This window comes from Suricata suricatta, chromosome 9 (genome assembly GCF_006229205.1).
Source record: "Suricata suricatta isolate VVHF042 chromosome 9, meerkat_22Aug2017_6uvM2_HiC, whole genome shotgun sequence".
NCBI classification, from domain to species: domain Eukaryota; kingdom Metazoa; phylum Chordata; class Mammalia; order Carnivora; family Herpestidae; genus Suricata; species Suricata suricatta.
Window position 1 is genome coordinate 113,322,638 of NC_043708.1, and position 17,383 is coordinate 113,340,020.

At 39.8% G+C, this 17,383-nt stretch overlaps 1 protein-coding gene and 1 long non-coding RNA gene across 7 annotated transcripts in view; one reads left to right on the forward strand and one right to left on the reverse strand.

The window, feature by feature from the left end:
- Positions 1 to 10,582: 10,582 nt before the first annotated feature.
- Positions 10,583 to 11,792, reverse strand: LOC115301682. The gene is made up of 2 exons (XR_003913241.1): positions 11,239 to 11,792; positions 10,583 to 10,773 (listed from the first exon to the last, which is right to left on the reverse strand). It is a non-coding gene; the product is annotated as an uncharacterized LOC115301682 (long non-coding RNA).
- Positions 11,344 to 17,383, forward strand: part of TUBGCP5 (tubulin gamma complex associated protein 5) — a 62,605-nt gene continuing 56,565 nt past the window's right edge. For 3 of the 6 annotated variants that reach the window (XM_029951637.1, XM_029951639.1, XM_029951638.1), the window contains exons 1-3: positions 11,344 to 11,526; positions 14,031 to 14,084; positions 14,194 to 14,302. In XM_029951637.1, the coding sequence (XP_029807497.1) occupies positions 11,381 to 11,526; positions 14,031 to 14,084; positions 14,194 to 14,302 (309 nt within the window). In that variant the 5' untranslated portion in view covers positions 11,344 to 11,380. Of the gene's footprint in view, positions 11,527 to 14,030; positions 14,085 to 14,193; positions 14,303 to 17,383 lie in introns of those variants that run through there. The other 3 variants (XM_029951641.1, XM_029951643.1, XM_029951642.1) reach the window with 3 other exon arrangements.

Genomic DNA, 17,383 nt, shown 5'->3' on the forward strand with positions numbered 1-17,383 from the left:
AGCACACTGAGATACCACCTCACATGGGTCAGAGTCGCTAAAATGAACAAATCAAAAGATTATAGATGCTGGCGAGGGTGGGAGAGATGGGCACCCTCCTACACTGTTGGTGGCAATGTAAACTGGTGCAGCCGCTCTGGAAAACAGTGTGGAGTTTCCTCAAAAAATTAACAATAGAACTCCCCTATGACCCAGCAATAGCCCTGCTAGGGATTTACCCAAGAGATAAAGAAGTGCTGATGCACAGGAGCACATGTACCCCAATGTTCATAGCAGCACTTTCTACAATAGCCAAATCATGGAAAGAGCCTAAATGTCCATCAACTGATGAATGGGTCAAGAAGTAGTATATATATACAATGGCGTACTATATGGCAATGAGAAAAAATGACATTTGGACCTTGAGGGTGTCATGCTAAGCGAAATAAGTCAGGCAGAGAAGGATAGATACCATATGTTTGCATTCATAGGTCTAACAGGAGAGACCTGGCAGGGGACCATGGGGAGAGGAAGCGGGAAAGAGAGTGGGGAAGAGTGAGGGACACAGATCAAGGGAGAGAGACTACTGAATACTGGATACGAACCATGGACTGAACGGGGAGGGGGAGGGAGGGAGGGGGTGATGGTCATGGTGGGAGGCTCTTGTGGGGAGAAGCACTGGGTGTTATATGGAAACCAATTTGACAATAAACTATTATTTTAAAAAAGATAATTGTATTTACGATTAAAAAAATAATAAAACAAATAAAAGGAAAGATAAAGAATTTCCTGGACAACAAAAACTGAAGAAGTTCATGACCAGTAAACTAGCCCTGCGGGAAATATTAAAGGGAACTCTTTGAGTGGGGGGAAAAAAAAGAACAAAAGCCATAAAGGAACAGAGAACATCACCAGCAACACCAACTCTACAGGTAGCACAGTTGTGCTAAATTCATATCTTCATAATCACTCTGAATGTAAATGGGCTAAATGCTCCAATGAAAGGACATAGGGTATCAAAATGGGGGAAAAAACAACAACAAGACTCATCTATATTCTGCCTGCAAGAGACACATTTTAGACTTGAGGACACCTGCAGATTGAAAGTGAGGGGATGGAGAATCATCTATCGTGAAAATGGATACCAAAGAGAAATTGGAGAGGCCATACTTACATCAGACAAACTAAAATTTAAAACAAAGACTGTAACAAGAGATGAAGGGCATCATAATTAAGGGGTTTATCCACCATGAAGATCTACCAATTATAAATATTCCCCAACTTGAAGCACCCAAATATATAAATCAATTAATATCAAATATAAGGAAATTCACTGGTTTTAATACAATAACAGTAGAGGACCTTAATGTCTCTCACTTAGCAAGTGACAGATCATCTTAGCAGAAAATCAACAAGGAAACAATAGCTTTGAATGACACATTGGACTGGATAGACTTAACAGATATATTCAGAACATTCCATCATAAAGTAGCATAATATACATTATTTTCAAGTGCGCACAGAATATCCTCCAGAATAGAACACATACTGGGTAACTATCAAGCATCAACCAGTACAAAAATTTTTATTATACTATGCATGTTTGCAGACCATAATGCTATGAAACCTGAGGACAACCACAAGAAAAAAATTGGAAATACCAAATATATATGGAGGTTAAAGAATGAATTGGTTACAACTTACTAATAAACTCTTTTTTAAAAAAGAACTAATTGGTTAACAAGAATTAAAGAGGAAATAAAGAAGTACATGGAAGCCAATGAAAATGAAAACACAACAGTCCAAAACCTATGCTATGCAGCAAGTCAGGCTTAAGATGGAAATATATTGCAATACATGCCAAGATCAAGAAGCAAGAAGGGTAGCAAATACACAACATGAACTAACATCTAAAGGAGCTAGAAAAGGAACAGCAAATAAAGCCTAAATCAGCACAAAAGGGGAAATAATAAAGAATATAGCAAAAGTAAGTGATATAGAAACAAAAAAATGAACAAAAAAGACTAGCACAGATCAATAAAACTAAAAGCTGGTTCCTCAAAAGAATTAATAAAATTGATAAACCCATAGTCAGACATATCAAAAAGAAAAGAGAAAGGACCCAAATAAATAAATCACAAAGGAAAGGGGAGAGGTCACAACCAACATCACAGAGATATAAGTAAATATAAGAGAATATTATGAAGAATTATATGCCAACAAACTGGAGAATCTAGAAGAAATGGATACATTCTTAGAATCATACAAACTACCAAAACTGAAGCAGAAAGAAATAGAAAATTTCAACAGACCCATAACAAGAAACAAAATTGAAACTAATATCAAAAAATTCCCAAGAAATCAAAAGTCCAATGGCAGCTGGCTTCCCAGGGGAATTCTACCAAACATTTAAAGAAGTATTATTGCTTCTTCTTCTTAAACTCTTCCAAAAAAATATATATATATATGAAAGGAAAACTGCCAAAGTCAGTCTATGACTCTAGCATTACTGGATTCCAAAACCAGACAAAGACTCCACTAAAAAAGAGAATTACAGGCCAATATCTCTGATGAATATGGATGCAAAAATTCTCAACAAGATACTAACAAATTGAATCCAGCAGTACATTAAAAAACTTCTTCAGCACAATCAAGTGGGATTTATTCCTGGACGTCAGGACTGACTCAATATTTGCAAATCAGTCAAGGTAATATGCCATGCTATTTAAAGAAATGATAAGATCTATATGATACTCTCAATAGATGCAGAAAAAAACATTTGACAAAATACAGCATCCATTCTTGATAAACACCTTCAACAAAGTAGGGACATATGGAATATACCTCAATGTCATGAAGGCCATATACATAAGACTGACAGTTACTATATTCTCAATGGGGGAATACTGAGAGACTTTTCTCTATGGTCAGGAACAAGACAAGGATGCCCATTCTCATCACTGCTGTTTAACATAGTACTGCATGTCTTAGCCTCAGCAGACAATAAAAAGAAGTAAAGGATATAAAAATTGGTAAGGAAAAGTCAAATATTCACTATTTGCAGATGACATAATACTTTCCATAGAAAAGCCAAAAGAGTCCACCAAAAAATTATATGAATTCAGGAAAGTCACAGGATATAAAATCAACATGCAGAAATCTGTAGAATTTCTATACACTTATAATGAAGTTGTAGGGGAAAAAAATCTATCCTATTTGCAGTGGCACCAAAAAACAGTAGGATACCTAGGAATAAACATAACTAAAGAGGTAAAAAAAAAAACCTCTGCACTCTTAAAATATACAAGATTTATTAAGATATTGAAGAGAACACAAAGAAATGGAAAAGTATTCTATACTCATGGATTGGAAGAACAAAACATTGTTAAAATGTCTATACTACCCATAGCAATCTACACATTTAATGCAATCTCTATCAAAATCCCCCCAGCATTCTTCACAGAACTAGAACAAACAATCCCTAAAATTTGTATGGAGACACAAAAGACCTCAAATAGCCAAAGCAATCCTGAAAAAGAAAAAACAAAACTGGAGGCATCACTATTCCAATTTTCAAGCTGAATTACAAAACTGTAGTCATCAAATAATATGGTAATGGCACAAAAAAAGACACCTAGATCAATGGAACAGAATAGAAAAACCCAGAAATGGACCCACGACTAAATGGTCAATTAATCTTTGACCAAAGCAGGAAAAAACATCCAATGGAAGAAGAGAGTCTCTTCAACAAATGTTGTTGGGAAAACTGGATGGCGACATGCACAAGAATGAAACTGGACCACTTTCTTATACCATACACAAAATTAAACTCAGAATTGATGAAAGACCTAAATTTGAGACAGGAAACCATTAAAATCCTAGAGTAAAATACAGGCAGAAATCTCTTTGGCCTTGGCCATAGCAAGCTCTTACTAGACATACTGTTGGAGGCAATAAAGACAAAAGCAAACATGAATTATTGGGACTTCATCACGATAAAAAGCTTCTGCACAGTAAAGAAAACAATCAACAAAACTAAAAGGCAATTGACAGAATGGGAAAAGATATTTTCAAGGGTTATTATGCAGAAATATAAAGAACTTCTCAAACTCAAAAGCCCCCAAAACTAACAACCCAGTTAAGAAATGGGCAGAAAACACGAATAGACACTTTTTGAAAGAAGATCTTCAGAATGCTAAGAGACACATGAAAAGATGTCAACATCACTCAGCATCAGGGAAATAAAAATCAAAACCTCACACCTGTCAGAATGGCTAAAATTAACAATACAAGAAACAGCTGGATTTGGTAAAGATGTGGAGAAAAGGGAGCCTTCTTACCCTGCTGGTGGGAATGCAAATTGGTGCAGCCACTTTGGAAAACAGTATGGCAGGTCCTCAAAAAACTAAAAATAGAATTACTCTACTATCCAGCAATTGCACTATTAGGTACTTACCTAAAGGATACAAAAGTACAGATTTGAAGAGTTACACAGACCCAGCAATTGCACTATTAGGTACTTACCTAAAGGATACAAAAGTACAGATTTGAAGAGTTACACAGACCCAGGATTTTCAACAATAGTCAAATTATGGAGAGAGCTCAAATATCCATTGGCTGACGAATAGATAAAAAAGATGTGCTGGGGCGCCTGGGTGGCTCAGTCAGCTAAGCGTCCCACTTCGTCTCAGGTCATGATCTTATGGTCCATGGGTTCGAGCCCCGCATCGGGTTCTGTGCTGGCAGCTGAGAGCCTGGAGCCTGTTTCAGATTCTCTGCCTCCCTCTCTCTCTCTCTGCCCCTCTCTGGCTCATGCTCTGTCTCTCTCTGTCTCAAAAACAAATAAACCAAAAAATTTTTATATTAAAAAAAGGATGTGGTATATATTCACAATGGAATATAACTCAGTCATCAAAAATAATGAAACCTTGCTATTTGCAATGACATTCTAGAATGTCAAAGCAAAAGAAGTCAGAGAAAGACAAATACATGATTTCACTCATATGTAGAATTTAAGAAATAAAACAGATGAACACATGGAAAATGGATGTGAATTGAGAATAGAGGGAGACAAACCACGGGAGACTCTTAACAATAGAGAATAAATGGTGGAGGGAGATGGTGGGAGATTGCCTAGATGGGTGATGGATATTAAAGGAGGGCACTTGTTGTGATGAACAGTGGGTGTTGTATGTAAGTGATGAATAACTGAATTCTAGTTCTGAAACCAATATTGCACTATATGTTAACTACCTAAACTTTAAATTAAAGAAAGAATACATTATGTAATACATATAAAATACAAAGTATGCATTAATTAACTATTTGTGTTATTTGGTAAGTCTTCTGATTAATAGTCAGCTATTAGAAGCTGTTGAGTAGTCAAAAGTTTAATTGGGATTTTCAATTGAGTGGGGCTGGGCACCCTGAACCTCCACATTGTTCAACAGTCAACTGTATATACTATTGGCATAATTTTATAGTATAGTTTTGCTGTGCAATACATATAAGCTGAATAGCATTCAAAAATGAATGAGACCCACTGGATGTGCAAGGAGTCAAATTGAATAGTACATGTTGTGCATGCCAGAAGTGATAGCCAGAGTGGTTCTGTATAGAGTGGTTGAATCACAAATAAGTTTGCAGGACATGGTATTTGGCTGGGAAATTGTTGATGAGCAGGAATTTTAAATCAATGGCATGACCTGGCTATGTATAAGTTGAATAGCACCAAGGAGGGCAACAAAGGGAAATTGCAATGAGCATAATGGGTGCACAAGGAAAGAAAGTTGAGTGACGCCAACATGGGTGTCAATGAAGTATTTGTTTGATGGTGCCAATGAATGAACAGGAGGTGACTATTTAATCACACACAGTGGGAATGCAAGAGTGATATCTGAATGGCAGCAGGTGTGTAAGATGCAGACTTAGGTTGGTGCACAATTGTTATTCAGACTGTGGGGTTTAAAAAATTTTTTTTAATTTTTAAATTTATTTTTGAGAGACAGAGAGAGATAGTGTGAGCAGGGGAGGGTCAGCAGACTGTGGTTTTGAATCAACATAGCACATGTGCTGAAGGTGAGAGTTTATGTCCAAGGAACAGAAGTGAACACTTAAACAGCTAAAAGAGAGTGTACAGTGGTTGAAAATATGATGGCTTGGGGCCAGTTGGTCCAAGCCTGGGTGGCTCAGGTGGTTAAACCTCTGACTTCGGCTCAAGTCAGATCTCACGTTCTTGGGTTCGAGCCCCGCGTCAGGCTCTGTGCTGACAGCTAGCTCAGAGCCTGGAGCCTGCTTCCAGTTCTGTGTCTCCTTCTCTCTCTGCCCCTCCTCTTCTCATGCTCTGTCTGTCTCTGTATCAAAAATAAATAAAACATTAAAAAATTTTTTAAAGAAAACATGATGGCTTGCAATGGGTATGAGGCATATAGACTGGATAACACAATCGGTTTGCAAATTATTAGGTGCACGGAACATCTAGATGTGTAAGGAGTCAAGTTAGAATGACGTAGAATGGGTGAGCAAGAAGTGGTTATTTCTCTGTAAGTTATAGTTAAATGGCACAGTGTGTATGTAAAATACAAAAATGGAGGAAATAGGGGTGCCTTGGTGGCTCCAATCAGTTAAGCGTCCGACTTCGGCTCAGGTCATGATCTCACATTTTGTGGGTTTGAGCCCTGTGTCGGACTCTGTGCTGACAGCTAGCTCAGAGACTGGGGTCTGTCTTCAGATTTTGTGTTTTCCTCTCTCTCTGACCCTCCCCTGCTCACACTGTCTCTTTCTCTCTCAAAAATAAAAATAAAACATTAAAAAATATTTTTAAAATAGAAATGGAGGAAACAGCCTGGTTATGCATAAGATGCCAGGTGAATTCTACAGAGGGACCTCAGGTATGTGGTTTATTGGGGGGTGGATTGGACTGGGGTCATCCTAGGGACACAACCATAAGGCTGCCAAAAGCCATTCTAGAATTTGATCACATCTCTTAGTGCAGTGGTTTAGATGGAGTTGTTATGTGCCCAGATTTCTACAATCCTCACCCCCAGGGCCTCCCAGGATCCCCTGTTTCCACCAGTTCAAGGGTGGGTGGGTCCCACACAGGGGTATGGATGGGCGTGAACAAATTCCATGGTATCCTTCTCCAGCCAGATCATTCCGGCCCTCTAGGTGCTGCCAACCCTGAGAGTAAGAAGCTAGTCCCAGGAACCCTTTCCAGGCCTCCCTGCCAGGTCCAGATAAACCTGGAAACATTTTCTAGAGTGACATTATCATGACAAGGACCCATATGGGATAATGGGCAGACCACTGACCCCTCCCTCCACAGACATCTCTGACTGGACACTCCATAGACATGAAAAATATTTGAAAGGCACATCTGACCACCTATCCATACCCAGAACTATGGCCAAAACCATGCTGTCACTGGGCTTCCCTTTTCATCCCAGGCTTGTCTCTGCCTCCAAATGGGACTACGAAAAAAATGTCAAGAGATCTATCTGGTAGCCAGGCCTCTCATAGGACTGTGTTTGGGCCCCATCACCATCCCATTGGCAACCATACCCAGTGCCATAGATAGGACTTGGAACTGTTTTCCACAGTGATGAGGGCCCACACTTGACCATGGTTGGGATACCTCGATAGGGCTCCCTAGACACCCAAGCTGTGCTTGTCACCAAAGAGAGGTTAGGAAATTTGTTGGGTGGTGTTTTTAATGACTGGCCCTACACAAGACTTCAATGGGTGTGGGGTGCAATCTCAGAGTGTATCTGACCTGCACACAGTGCTCCCTTCTCTGAAGAGGGACATGAAGATATTGGGGGGGGGGGGCTGCAATAAGTAGGCCCGCATAGGAAACCACCAAGCATGGGCAACCCTTTTTTGGTTCTCACTGTCCCCCATCATTGGAGTGGGACTTGGGAATGTTTGAGGGGTGCCTTAGGTGACTGGGTCCCATGCAGAGCCACAGCTGGGCCAGAAGCATCCACTTAAGGCCTCTCTGGCTAACTTGGACTGATCCCTGTTTGCAAGAGGCATCTGACAACTATGGCCAAGACCAAGGTACCCTGCTGAGTTCTTCATGTCAGTCACAGGCTGATGTCCGCCTCCAGAGAGGAACATAGAAAAAGTTTCTGGGGGCACATCAAAACCTGGACCTCGTGAAGCACCCTCCCTGGGCAGCCCTTACTGGGCACCAGTACCCAAATTCTCAAAAGGGGGATATCCAGAGGTCATCCAATGACCAGACCCACAGAGGACCAGGGCCTGATCCTTCATAGGATCTTCATAGTGTCTTCATAGGATGTTTCTATCTCAGCCACTGGAAGTGGATTAAGAAACATTTTTTAGAGGTACCTCTTTACTATGGAGTTAGGTATCAGCTCAGGTCAACAGGGAGGAACAAGAGGTCACCTCAGTTCTAGTATGATCCCACTTGGGAGACTAGAAGTTGAATGCACATTCTGAAAATGTTTATGCCTCCCTCCAAAGGGGGCAACCACCAGGAAAGGCCTAGTCTAGAAGGGCACCCTGGGCCTGGCTGCAGCCTTTCCTGGGAACTTTGGAGGGACCCCCAAAACTCTAAGTCTTTTTCTGGCATGGAAAGGCTTGAACAGGTTAGCAAGTCCTCAAGAGGGAGCTCTGATGGGTCATGGTATTAGGAACCCCTTGAAAATTTTCTAATTCCCCATTCAAAGACCAGGACCAGCCCCCTTAGTACAGACAGGCCTGGGGAGTGCACTCTGGGCTGGCCACAAGCCCCACATGAGTCTTGGCCATTGACTGTACCTCCCCAAAACATTTCCAGTTTCTCCTCCAGAAGTGGACATTGTCTCAGGGTGGCAAAGGATGAAGAGAAGGACATTGCAACTCCCCCAAATTTTTGTAAGTCCCCTCCAGAAGCCACTACAGATGTGGGTGGGCATGCAGGTCTGCAATAGGGATCCCCAGATTGGCATAGTCCCATGTGTGGAACATTTGACAGATTCTCCTTAAATATTTCTAAGTCCCTCCAAGTGGTGGAGGGACAAGATGGACAAGTAAGATGAAGGAGGTGCCTTTGGCCAGGCTGTAGTCATGCATGGAGTCCAGTCTTTGCATGTACTTCCAGAAAATTTATCTAGGCACCATACTGGAGGGCAGCACTGATCCAGGTGAGTGAGGGACAGATGGCAGTATTCTTGGCTTGTTTGCTGTCTGTCCTATCCTCACATGTCCATTGTGAAAGGAGTGACCAGCAAGGGCCAGACTCAAAGGTCTACAGAAGGTGTCTGGAGCCCTATGGCGTTTTTAAAAAAATTTTTTTGAGAGACAGAGAGAGACAGTGTGAGCAGGAGAGGCTCAGAGAGAGAGAGGGAGACACAGAATCCAAAGCAGGCTTCAGGCTCTGAGCTAGTTGTCAGCACTGAGCCCAATGCAGGGCTCGAGCCCACGAACTGTGAGATCATGATCTGAACCGAAGCTGGATGCTTAACCGACTGAGCCACCCAGGTGCCCCTCCCCTATGGTGTTTTGAATGGGGCTCAGTCATCTAAGGCACCTCAGGAAAATTGTTCCAACTTCCCTTTCAGAAAAGAGACACTAACTCAGGCCAACCAGAGAAGCCCAGGAGAGTGGCTCCATCTTTAAGAAGTCCAAGTCACTGGGAGTGACCTGTGGAAAGTTTTCTAAGTCTCCCTCCAAAGACCAAGACCAACTGGCTGGATAAAGAAATGGAGACACATGTAACTATACATGTATACTTCGATTTTTAGAGATGTACAGAAAGCAATTAGATCATAGATTTGGGGTCCTGAATAAAATGTGAACTGCTTACATAGATATGAGAATTATAAATGTACAGACAACAGGTGAAACTAGAGTAGAAAAGACTGCCCAGGAATAGAGTAAAAATTTCCTCCCAAAGAACCATTTAATACTATGATTTTCTCCTTCTTGTAAGATTTGTGTAATCACAGGCAGTAGTTGCTATTCTGAATTGTCCGCCCAAAATTTGTATGTTGAAATCTTAATGTCCAATGATGACAATGTTAGGAAGTTAGGCCTTTGAGAGGTAATCAGATCATAAGGACAGAGCCCTTTTGAATGGGATTATGGTCCTTATGAAAGAGACCCTAGTGAGATCCCTTGCCCACAGGACACTACCACCCAACCCCATGCTGGCACACTCATTTTGAATTCCAGCCTCCAGAGCTGTGAGAAATAAACTTCTGTTGTTTATAAGCTACCCAGTCTGTGGTATTTTGTTCCAACAGCCCAAATAGACAGACAGTGGTGTATCATCTATCTACTGCTACAGTAAGGCACATGAAAACCTAGCAGATCCCTAAAAGAAAAAGATAAAGAAGTCTATGAAACAGATTTTGGAATAGTTAGATGCAATATTGAACAGAAACAGTTCAGAGGTGGCTGGGTGGCTCCATCAGTTGAGCTTCAGACTTCACTCAGGTTATGATCTCATAGTGGTTGGGTTCCAGGGGCATGTCTGCTGACAGCTCAGAGCCTGGAGCCTGCTTCAGATTCGGTCTCCCTCTCTCTTTGCCCCTTCTCCACCCTCTCTCTCTCTCAAAAATAAATAAACACATTTTAAAAAAATAAACAGAAACAGTTCACAGATACAGTTTTAATTATAAACAACAAAGACAATACTCCATCTTTGGTCAACAGGAATTATAAAGTCCTTCGGCAGCTCCCAATCACAAGCCAGTGAGAGCAGGAGGAGCAGTGCTCAGCCTGTCTGCCTCTGCCAGACAAGCCACTTTGCTGACACTTGCCGTAGTATGGACCATGTAGTGTGACCTGTGTGGACAGAGGGAAACTAAGAAATTAGAGATCACCTTTAGTAGGAGAAACTGAAGCTTAGATAGACAATTCATGTTCACGGTACCTGAAAAGGCAGGTGCAAATCAATACACTGAATGAGAACTAATGGCTGCTCTTCAAACATCATAAATTAAACCACCAACAAAGGTTAGCCAGAGATTATGATTAATCTGATTAACAATAACAGCAATTTCTTTGAGGACACTCCTAAACGCACTCAAGGTGAAACTGGAAAACGGCACTCTTGAGAGACTATTGACTACTGAAAACGAACTGAGGGCTGAAGGGGGAGAGAGAAGGGGGAAAGGGGTGATGGTCATGGAGGGGGGGCACTTGTAGGGAGAAGCACTGCCTGTTATATGGAAACCAATTTGACAATAAACTATTATAAAAAGAGAAGAAAAGAAAACGCACACTATAGCGCCCTGCAAAGATCAGCACCTACACAATGCTGCAGGAGCTAGAATTGAACTCTCGCGACAGCCGGCCTGACCCTCTGGAGGAGCAAATCGGTGGGAGCGTGAACTCTCGCGAGACCAGGAACGGACTCACTGAAGGGCTTCGCTGTGGAAGTTAGAGCAGGATGTTCCGGCCTGTGCCGTCTTGGAGCCAACTGGACCCACAGCAGGAGCGCGACGTTCGGGAGCTTGTTCGCCATGTCGCTGGCCTTCAGGATGAAGCGGACCCCAACTTCCAGCTCGCCTTGCACTTTGCCTGGTCCAACTTCAGGTCTGGGGTGCGGCTCCGGAGCCGCGGCTAGGAACTGGAAGGGGTCAAGGGGTATCCCGGGCGCGCGACCGGTTTCCCGACAGTTGTTCAGCCTGCTACTCCAGCAGCTTGGTGCTCTAATGTCCTCTGGATCCCTGTCGCGTATTGACACACTGTACTGTAACATTGGGTTTTGGGTTGTTGTGGGTCGACCTTACCCTTGAAGGGCGCTGCTGGAGAACGGGTTTGTGGAACAGTCAGGTTCCGTGTTCCGCTCACTGCGGTTAGCGCGGTACACTGCACATAAAACATTTTTTGAATGAGTAGGTAAATGCAGTTTTAGAGGAAAATAATGGCCACAACCCTACTTAACACTGTATTCTTACTGACTCCCTACCCCATATCGAGTCACTCCGCTCTCTCTTACCATGGTCTTTTTTTTTTTTTTTCTTTTTCCAAAACGCAAAGCCTAGTACACTGGGTAACTTACATGTTGTTTACTGTTTGTCTCTTCCACCCCTACCTCCAGCTAAAATGTAAGTTCTGTGAGGGTAGAGATAATGGTTTGTTTTGTTTATTTCTTATTCCAACACTTGGAACAGTACCTGGCACGTAATACACTCAGCCACCATATAATACAGTTTCTAATACAGTTTCACATGTAATTTTTCAAGATTTATGAAGTCAGAGCTCCTATTTTTATTTATGGAAGGTATAAATTAGTACTTTTATGATCATTACCTGTAATAGAATTATTACTAAAAGAATGTAAATGTTAATATTTGCCTATTTAATTTCAATAGAAATAGTTTTTCAGTTTCTGTATTCTTAATCATCAACCTTAACAATCATACATACAGTACCTACTTGGTTTATAATGAGAACAGACAATGAGTCTAAAAGCCTGCCAAGTTGCTGAAATAGTAAGTTTAATTCTTAAGTGTAACTTATAAATATAACAATGTCTGAATAGGTCATATAAGACAGAAATTTAAGTGCTATATCCCAAATAATTTCTGTTAGTTAATATGTCAATGGCAGTAGGTAGCTAGGTAGCTGGACATCATTTTAGACTTTGGAGAGCTATTAGAAGTTACTGTCTCCTTTGACACATTCAGAAACTAAGTGATAAAGGGGTGTTCTATTAAGCCTTTACTGGGATAGAATTAGATATACTTATTAGTAGTGTTAGTTATTTCTTTTAAATACAGATTGTTGTCTTTGATACTGAAAAATAGAAAACGAGTTGAATGAGCTTTAATCCATCAGAAAAACAAACAATACATGTTTGCTTTTTTTTTTAGTTTGTTTGTTTGTTTGTTTGTTTTTGAGAGAGAGGGAAAGAGAGAGAATGAGTGGGGGAGAGGCACAGAGAGAGGGGAACGGAGGATCTGAACTGGGCTCCGGGCTGACAGCAGAGAGCCCCATGTGGGGCTCAAACTCATGAACTGCGAGATCATGACCTGAGCTGAAGTTGGATACTTAACTGACTGAGCCACCCAGATGCCCCATGTTTGCTTTTTGTTTTGTTTTGTTTTTTTCTTTTTTAAATTCTGGCCATGTTCTAGGCCCCAGAAATTCAGAGATGAGTGAAATATAGCCTCTAACCTAAAGGAAGACAGAGACAATGATGTAGAATTGGAATTTTTTACCTGAGAGCCTCTAGAATTCAGGTGTTGTAAATTTGGACAAGAAAAAAATTACACTTCTAACTAAAAGTAGTGTTTTCTCAAATTACAAATAAAAGCGACAAGCAATAATAATTTACCTAGGATATTTCACAGCTAGAAATCACATAGTTCACATAAAGTTGTGGAAGATACTTCCAAATGTTTTTTACTGTTACTTTACTGATAGTTGTGGATCCACTGCTAGATCTTATTAGTTAATGCTTTAATAAATGTTTCTTATTATATCACAGACTTTAAATAAAAAATATTTCACAACTATATTTCAGTAGGCTTGGGTTTTTTTGTATTTCATTTCATGGGCACCTGGGTGGCTGAGTCAGTTAAGCATCTGACTTTGGCTCAGGCCATGATCTCACAGTTTGTGAGTTCGAGCCCCTTGCTGGGCTCTGGGCTGTCAGCCCAGAGCCTGGAGCCTGCTTCAAGTTCTGTGTCTTCCCCTCTCACTCTCTGCCCCTCCCCTACTGTCTGTCTGTCTCTCAAATTTCTTTAAACCTTATTCTGAGAAGAGATTCCCTAAGCTTCACTGGGCTTCACTGTGGCATAAAGAGATGAGGAACCCCTGCTATAGAGTATGCTATACTGGATTTAGATACAAGACATTATGGGAAAACAAAGGAATCAGAGGACAAAGAAAGCTAAGGATGACCTGTGCTTGAGCAGTTTCTGAGATGCAGTGGCTATTTGCCTGGATGGTAGAGGTGATACAGGGAGAGAGATGCACTCATAGAAATGTATTGTTGAATATAGGGTGACTATGGGGATATGGAGGGCTCTGAGATGGAACTACTTAGCAATATGACAAGATTCACATAAGAATTGCATTTTATCTTTTAGATTTCATCATTTCTTGGATGTTAACAGCCACAAAGTTGAAAAAACAATAGAAGGGTAGGTTGGTTTTATATATATGTACATATTCAGAAATATATGTATTTTCTTATAGGTCTTCTATTAATGTAAGTTTATAACTATCATTTTATTTTAAAATATATCTTAGAATTTATGAAAAATTCATCATTCATTCTGATCTCAGCAAAGCTGCTAGTTGGAAGAGATTAACTGAGGAATTTCTAAATGCATCACTTCTGAGCATAAAGGAAATAAAGGTATGCATTGTATTATGAGATCTTTTATATTTTACAATTTCTAATCTGTTATCAACTTGTTTCTGTTACTATTTAAACATCCATTCTATTTTACAATTATCTGCTGATTGGAGCAGAATCTTCTGGAAATTGACTTAAGCATTGTCATAGAACCCAGTGTGCCTCAGGCTTGTGATCCAGGAAAAAGCATGTTCTTGTTTAATCATCTCCTTAGCCCAACCTACTATGCAGATTGAGATCAGAGATTGGCACAAATAATAACACTGGTTATCTTAAAATTTTAAATGGCTTTTCAGTACTCGGTAATAATAACTACCTATGTAATGCTTACTAGATGCCAGGTGCTGTCCTCAGCACATTCATATTCAATTGTGAGCTCCTAAGATCACCCTTAGACTTGATGATTCACTAGAAGGATTCACGAAACTTTAAAAATGCTGTTATTCCCGCTGTTTGGTTTATTACAGTAAGAGCATACAGGTTTAAAGTGAGAAAAGGAAAAAGATACATATGATAAAGTCCAGAAGAAACCAGGAATAAGCTTCTAGGTATTCCTTCCCAGTAGAGTTGTATGAGGATGCACTTAATTCTCCCAGTCATAATGTATGACAACACATGCGAAGTGTTGCAGACAAAAGGAGCTCATCTGGGCCTTGGTGTCCTTGGCATTTTTGTTGAGGGTCAGTCACATGGATGTGCAGTGCACATGTGACTCACCCTAGCTCTACAATCTCCAATCCCCCAGAGGTCAAACCGAAGACCCTCAGGCATAAAAATATATGTTCACTGTAAATCACATTGTTAGCATAAGTAGTCAAACTGATGCCGCATGGCCAAAAGTCTCTAGCATACAGAAACTCTTCTCAGAAGGATATTCCAAGGGCTCAAAGGTTATTTGTCAGGAGCTAGTCAAGGACCAGTTGTCCTGAGACCTTTGAGATATTCAGAGTTTAGGCAACTCAGGCTTCCTGAGTAAACCCTTTAATGTGCACATATATTAACTCCTCTTCACAATAATCGCAGTGAGGTATTCTGTAATTGTCAGATTTTCCCTTTATCTCTGCTGTGGGAAATAGTAAGGAAGAGAGCTTCCTTCTTTTTAAGGAAGAGAGCTTTAAACAATTTTTGAAACTGTCAATTTAAGGAAAGGCTATAAAAATGTTTCTGATAAGAAGAGCTGCAGTACTCTGAATCCATGCCCTGATGGTTAGAAACACTTGAGTGTATTGTTTCTGCAAGGACCATTTTGAAAGAAAAGAAGGCAGATCTTTTCTTGATTTATTTATACAACTTCCAGACTACAGAATTTAATAATTTATTTATTTTTTTTATCAAAGAATTTATTACATATATGTCAACCTATCTAACATTTACATGAACTTCAGGAGTAAATCAAATAATGTATAAAATTTGCTGCCTATTAGGGCTCCAGAGAACCTACATTCTACACATGGGCCCCTTAGAACTTATTGGTAAGAAAATAAGACGAAACTATATTCAAAAATATTTAATGTGGTGGTTTTAAGATTCATTCAAATTTGAAGTAAAATACTTTAATACTTATATTTTGTTACTTGAAATTCTTTTTGGCTTGTATGTCATCATGTCAAGTCCATGGTCTCTTGAGAAGTCTAAAATTCCACTTACAAGCTATTGGAAAGTTTACTGGCCAAAAAAGAAATAAGCATGGAATCCAATCAGCTTCATAGTTACCTTAGAAAAACTGAAAGCTTAAGGCAAATAATCTTTTTTAAGTTTCCTATTATCTTGTAAGATTATTACATTTCAAAGTATAGCTTTTGAAATACACAGAATTATTCTATCTTCTGTTTATATCGTAGCCACATAAGGAGAGTATCCTTTTAAAAGTTTTAGGATGTATTGTGTTCAAAAGGATTGAAGATCAGAATAATAAAAGTCAATAACATATTGACTTTTCATGGGAAATTTTTTTGTAGAAATTTTACAATAGAGGATTATTTTCCAAATCAGTGGTCGAAGACCCACTATTTATGGCCCACTGATGCACTACTTACTGCACTATCAAGGCACCTTGAAGGCCCACTATTTAATAGAAGTGACTTAAAACATCATGCCAAGTGTTTGATCAGCTATAAATAGCCTACTAGATCATGCAGATTTTTTAAAAGTATTTATATTTTAATGACCATATATAGAACTCAGTATGTTAACATATATTAATAGTAATAAAAACACTGTAAAATTTTCTTTCTAATTTTTACTTTATTTTTACAAATCATTCAGCATTTACTTTTAGATAGCCTACTTGGTTTTTAACCTTCACATTTTTCGAGGTTTTCCAGACTTTTTCCTGTGGTTCATTTCAAGTTTCATAGCATTGTGATTTGAAAGTATGCATGGTATGATCTCTATTCATTTATGCTTATGGAGGGCTGCTTTATGCCCCAGTATGTGATCTATCTTGGAGAATGTGCCATGTGCACTCGAAAAGAAGGTGAATTTCCTATCTTCAGGATGCAGAGTTCTAAATATATCTATCAGTTCCATCTGTTCCAATGTGTCGTTCAGGTCCATTGTTTCTTTAGTGATTTTCTGTCTGGTTGATCTATCCATTGCTGTCAGTGGAGTATTAAAGTCCCCTGCAATTAGCACATTTTTGTCAGTAAGATTGTTTCTTTCTGTGATTAATTGTTTTATGTATTTGGACGCTCCCAAATTTGGCACATAGATATTTATAATTGTTAGCTCTTCCTGATGGAGAGATCCTGTAATTATTATATAATGTCCTTCTTCATCTCTTGTTACTGCCTTTACTTTAACATCCAGTTTGTCTGATGTAAGTATGGCTACTCCGGCTTTCTTTTGGTTTCCAGTCGCATGATAGATATTTTTCCATCCCTTTACTTTCAACCTGAAGGTGTCTTCCGGTCGAAAATGAGTCTCTTGTAGACAACAAATAGATGGGTTTTGTTTTTTTATCCATTCTGCTACCCGGTGTCATTTGGTTGGCGCATTCAGTCCATTTACATTCCATGTTATTATTGAGAAATGTGGGTTTAGATTCATTGTGTTCTCTCTAGAGTTCATGTTTATAGTGGT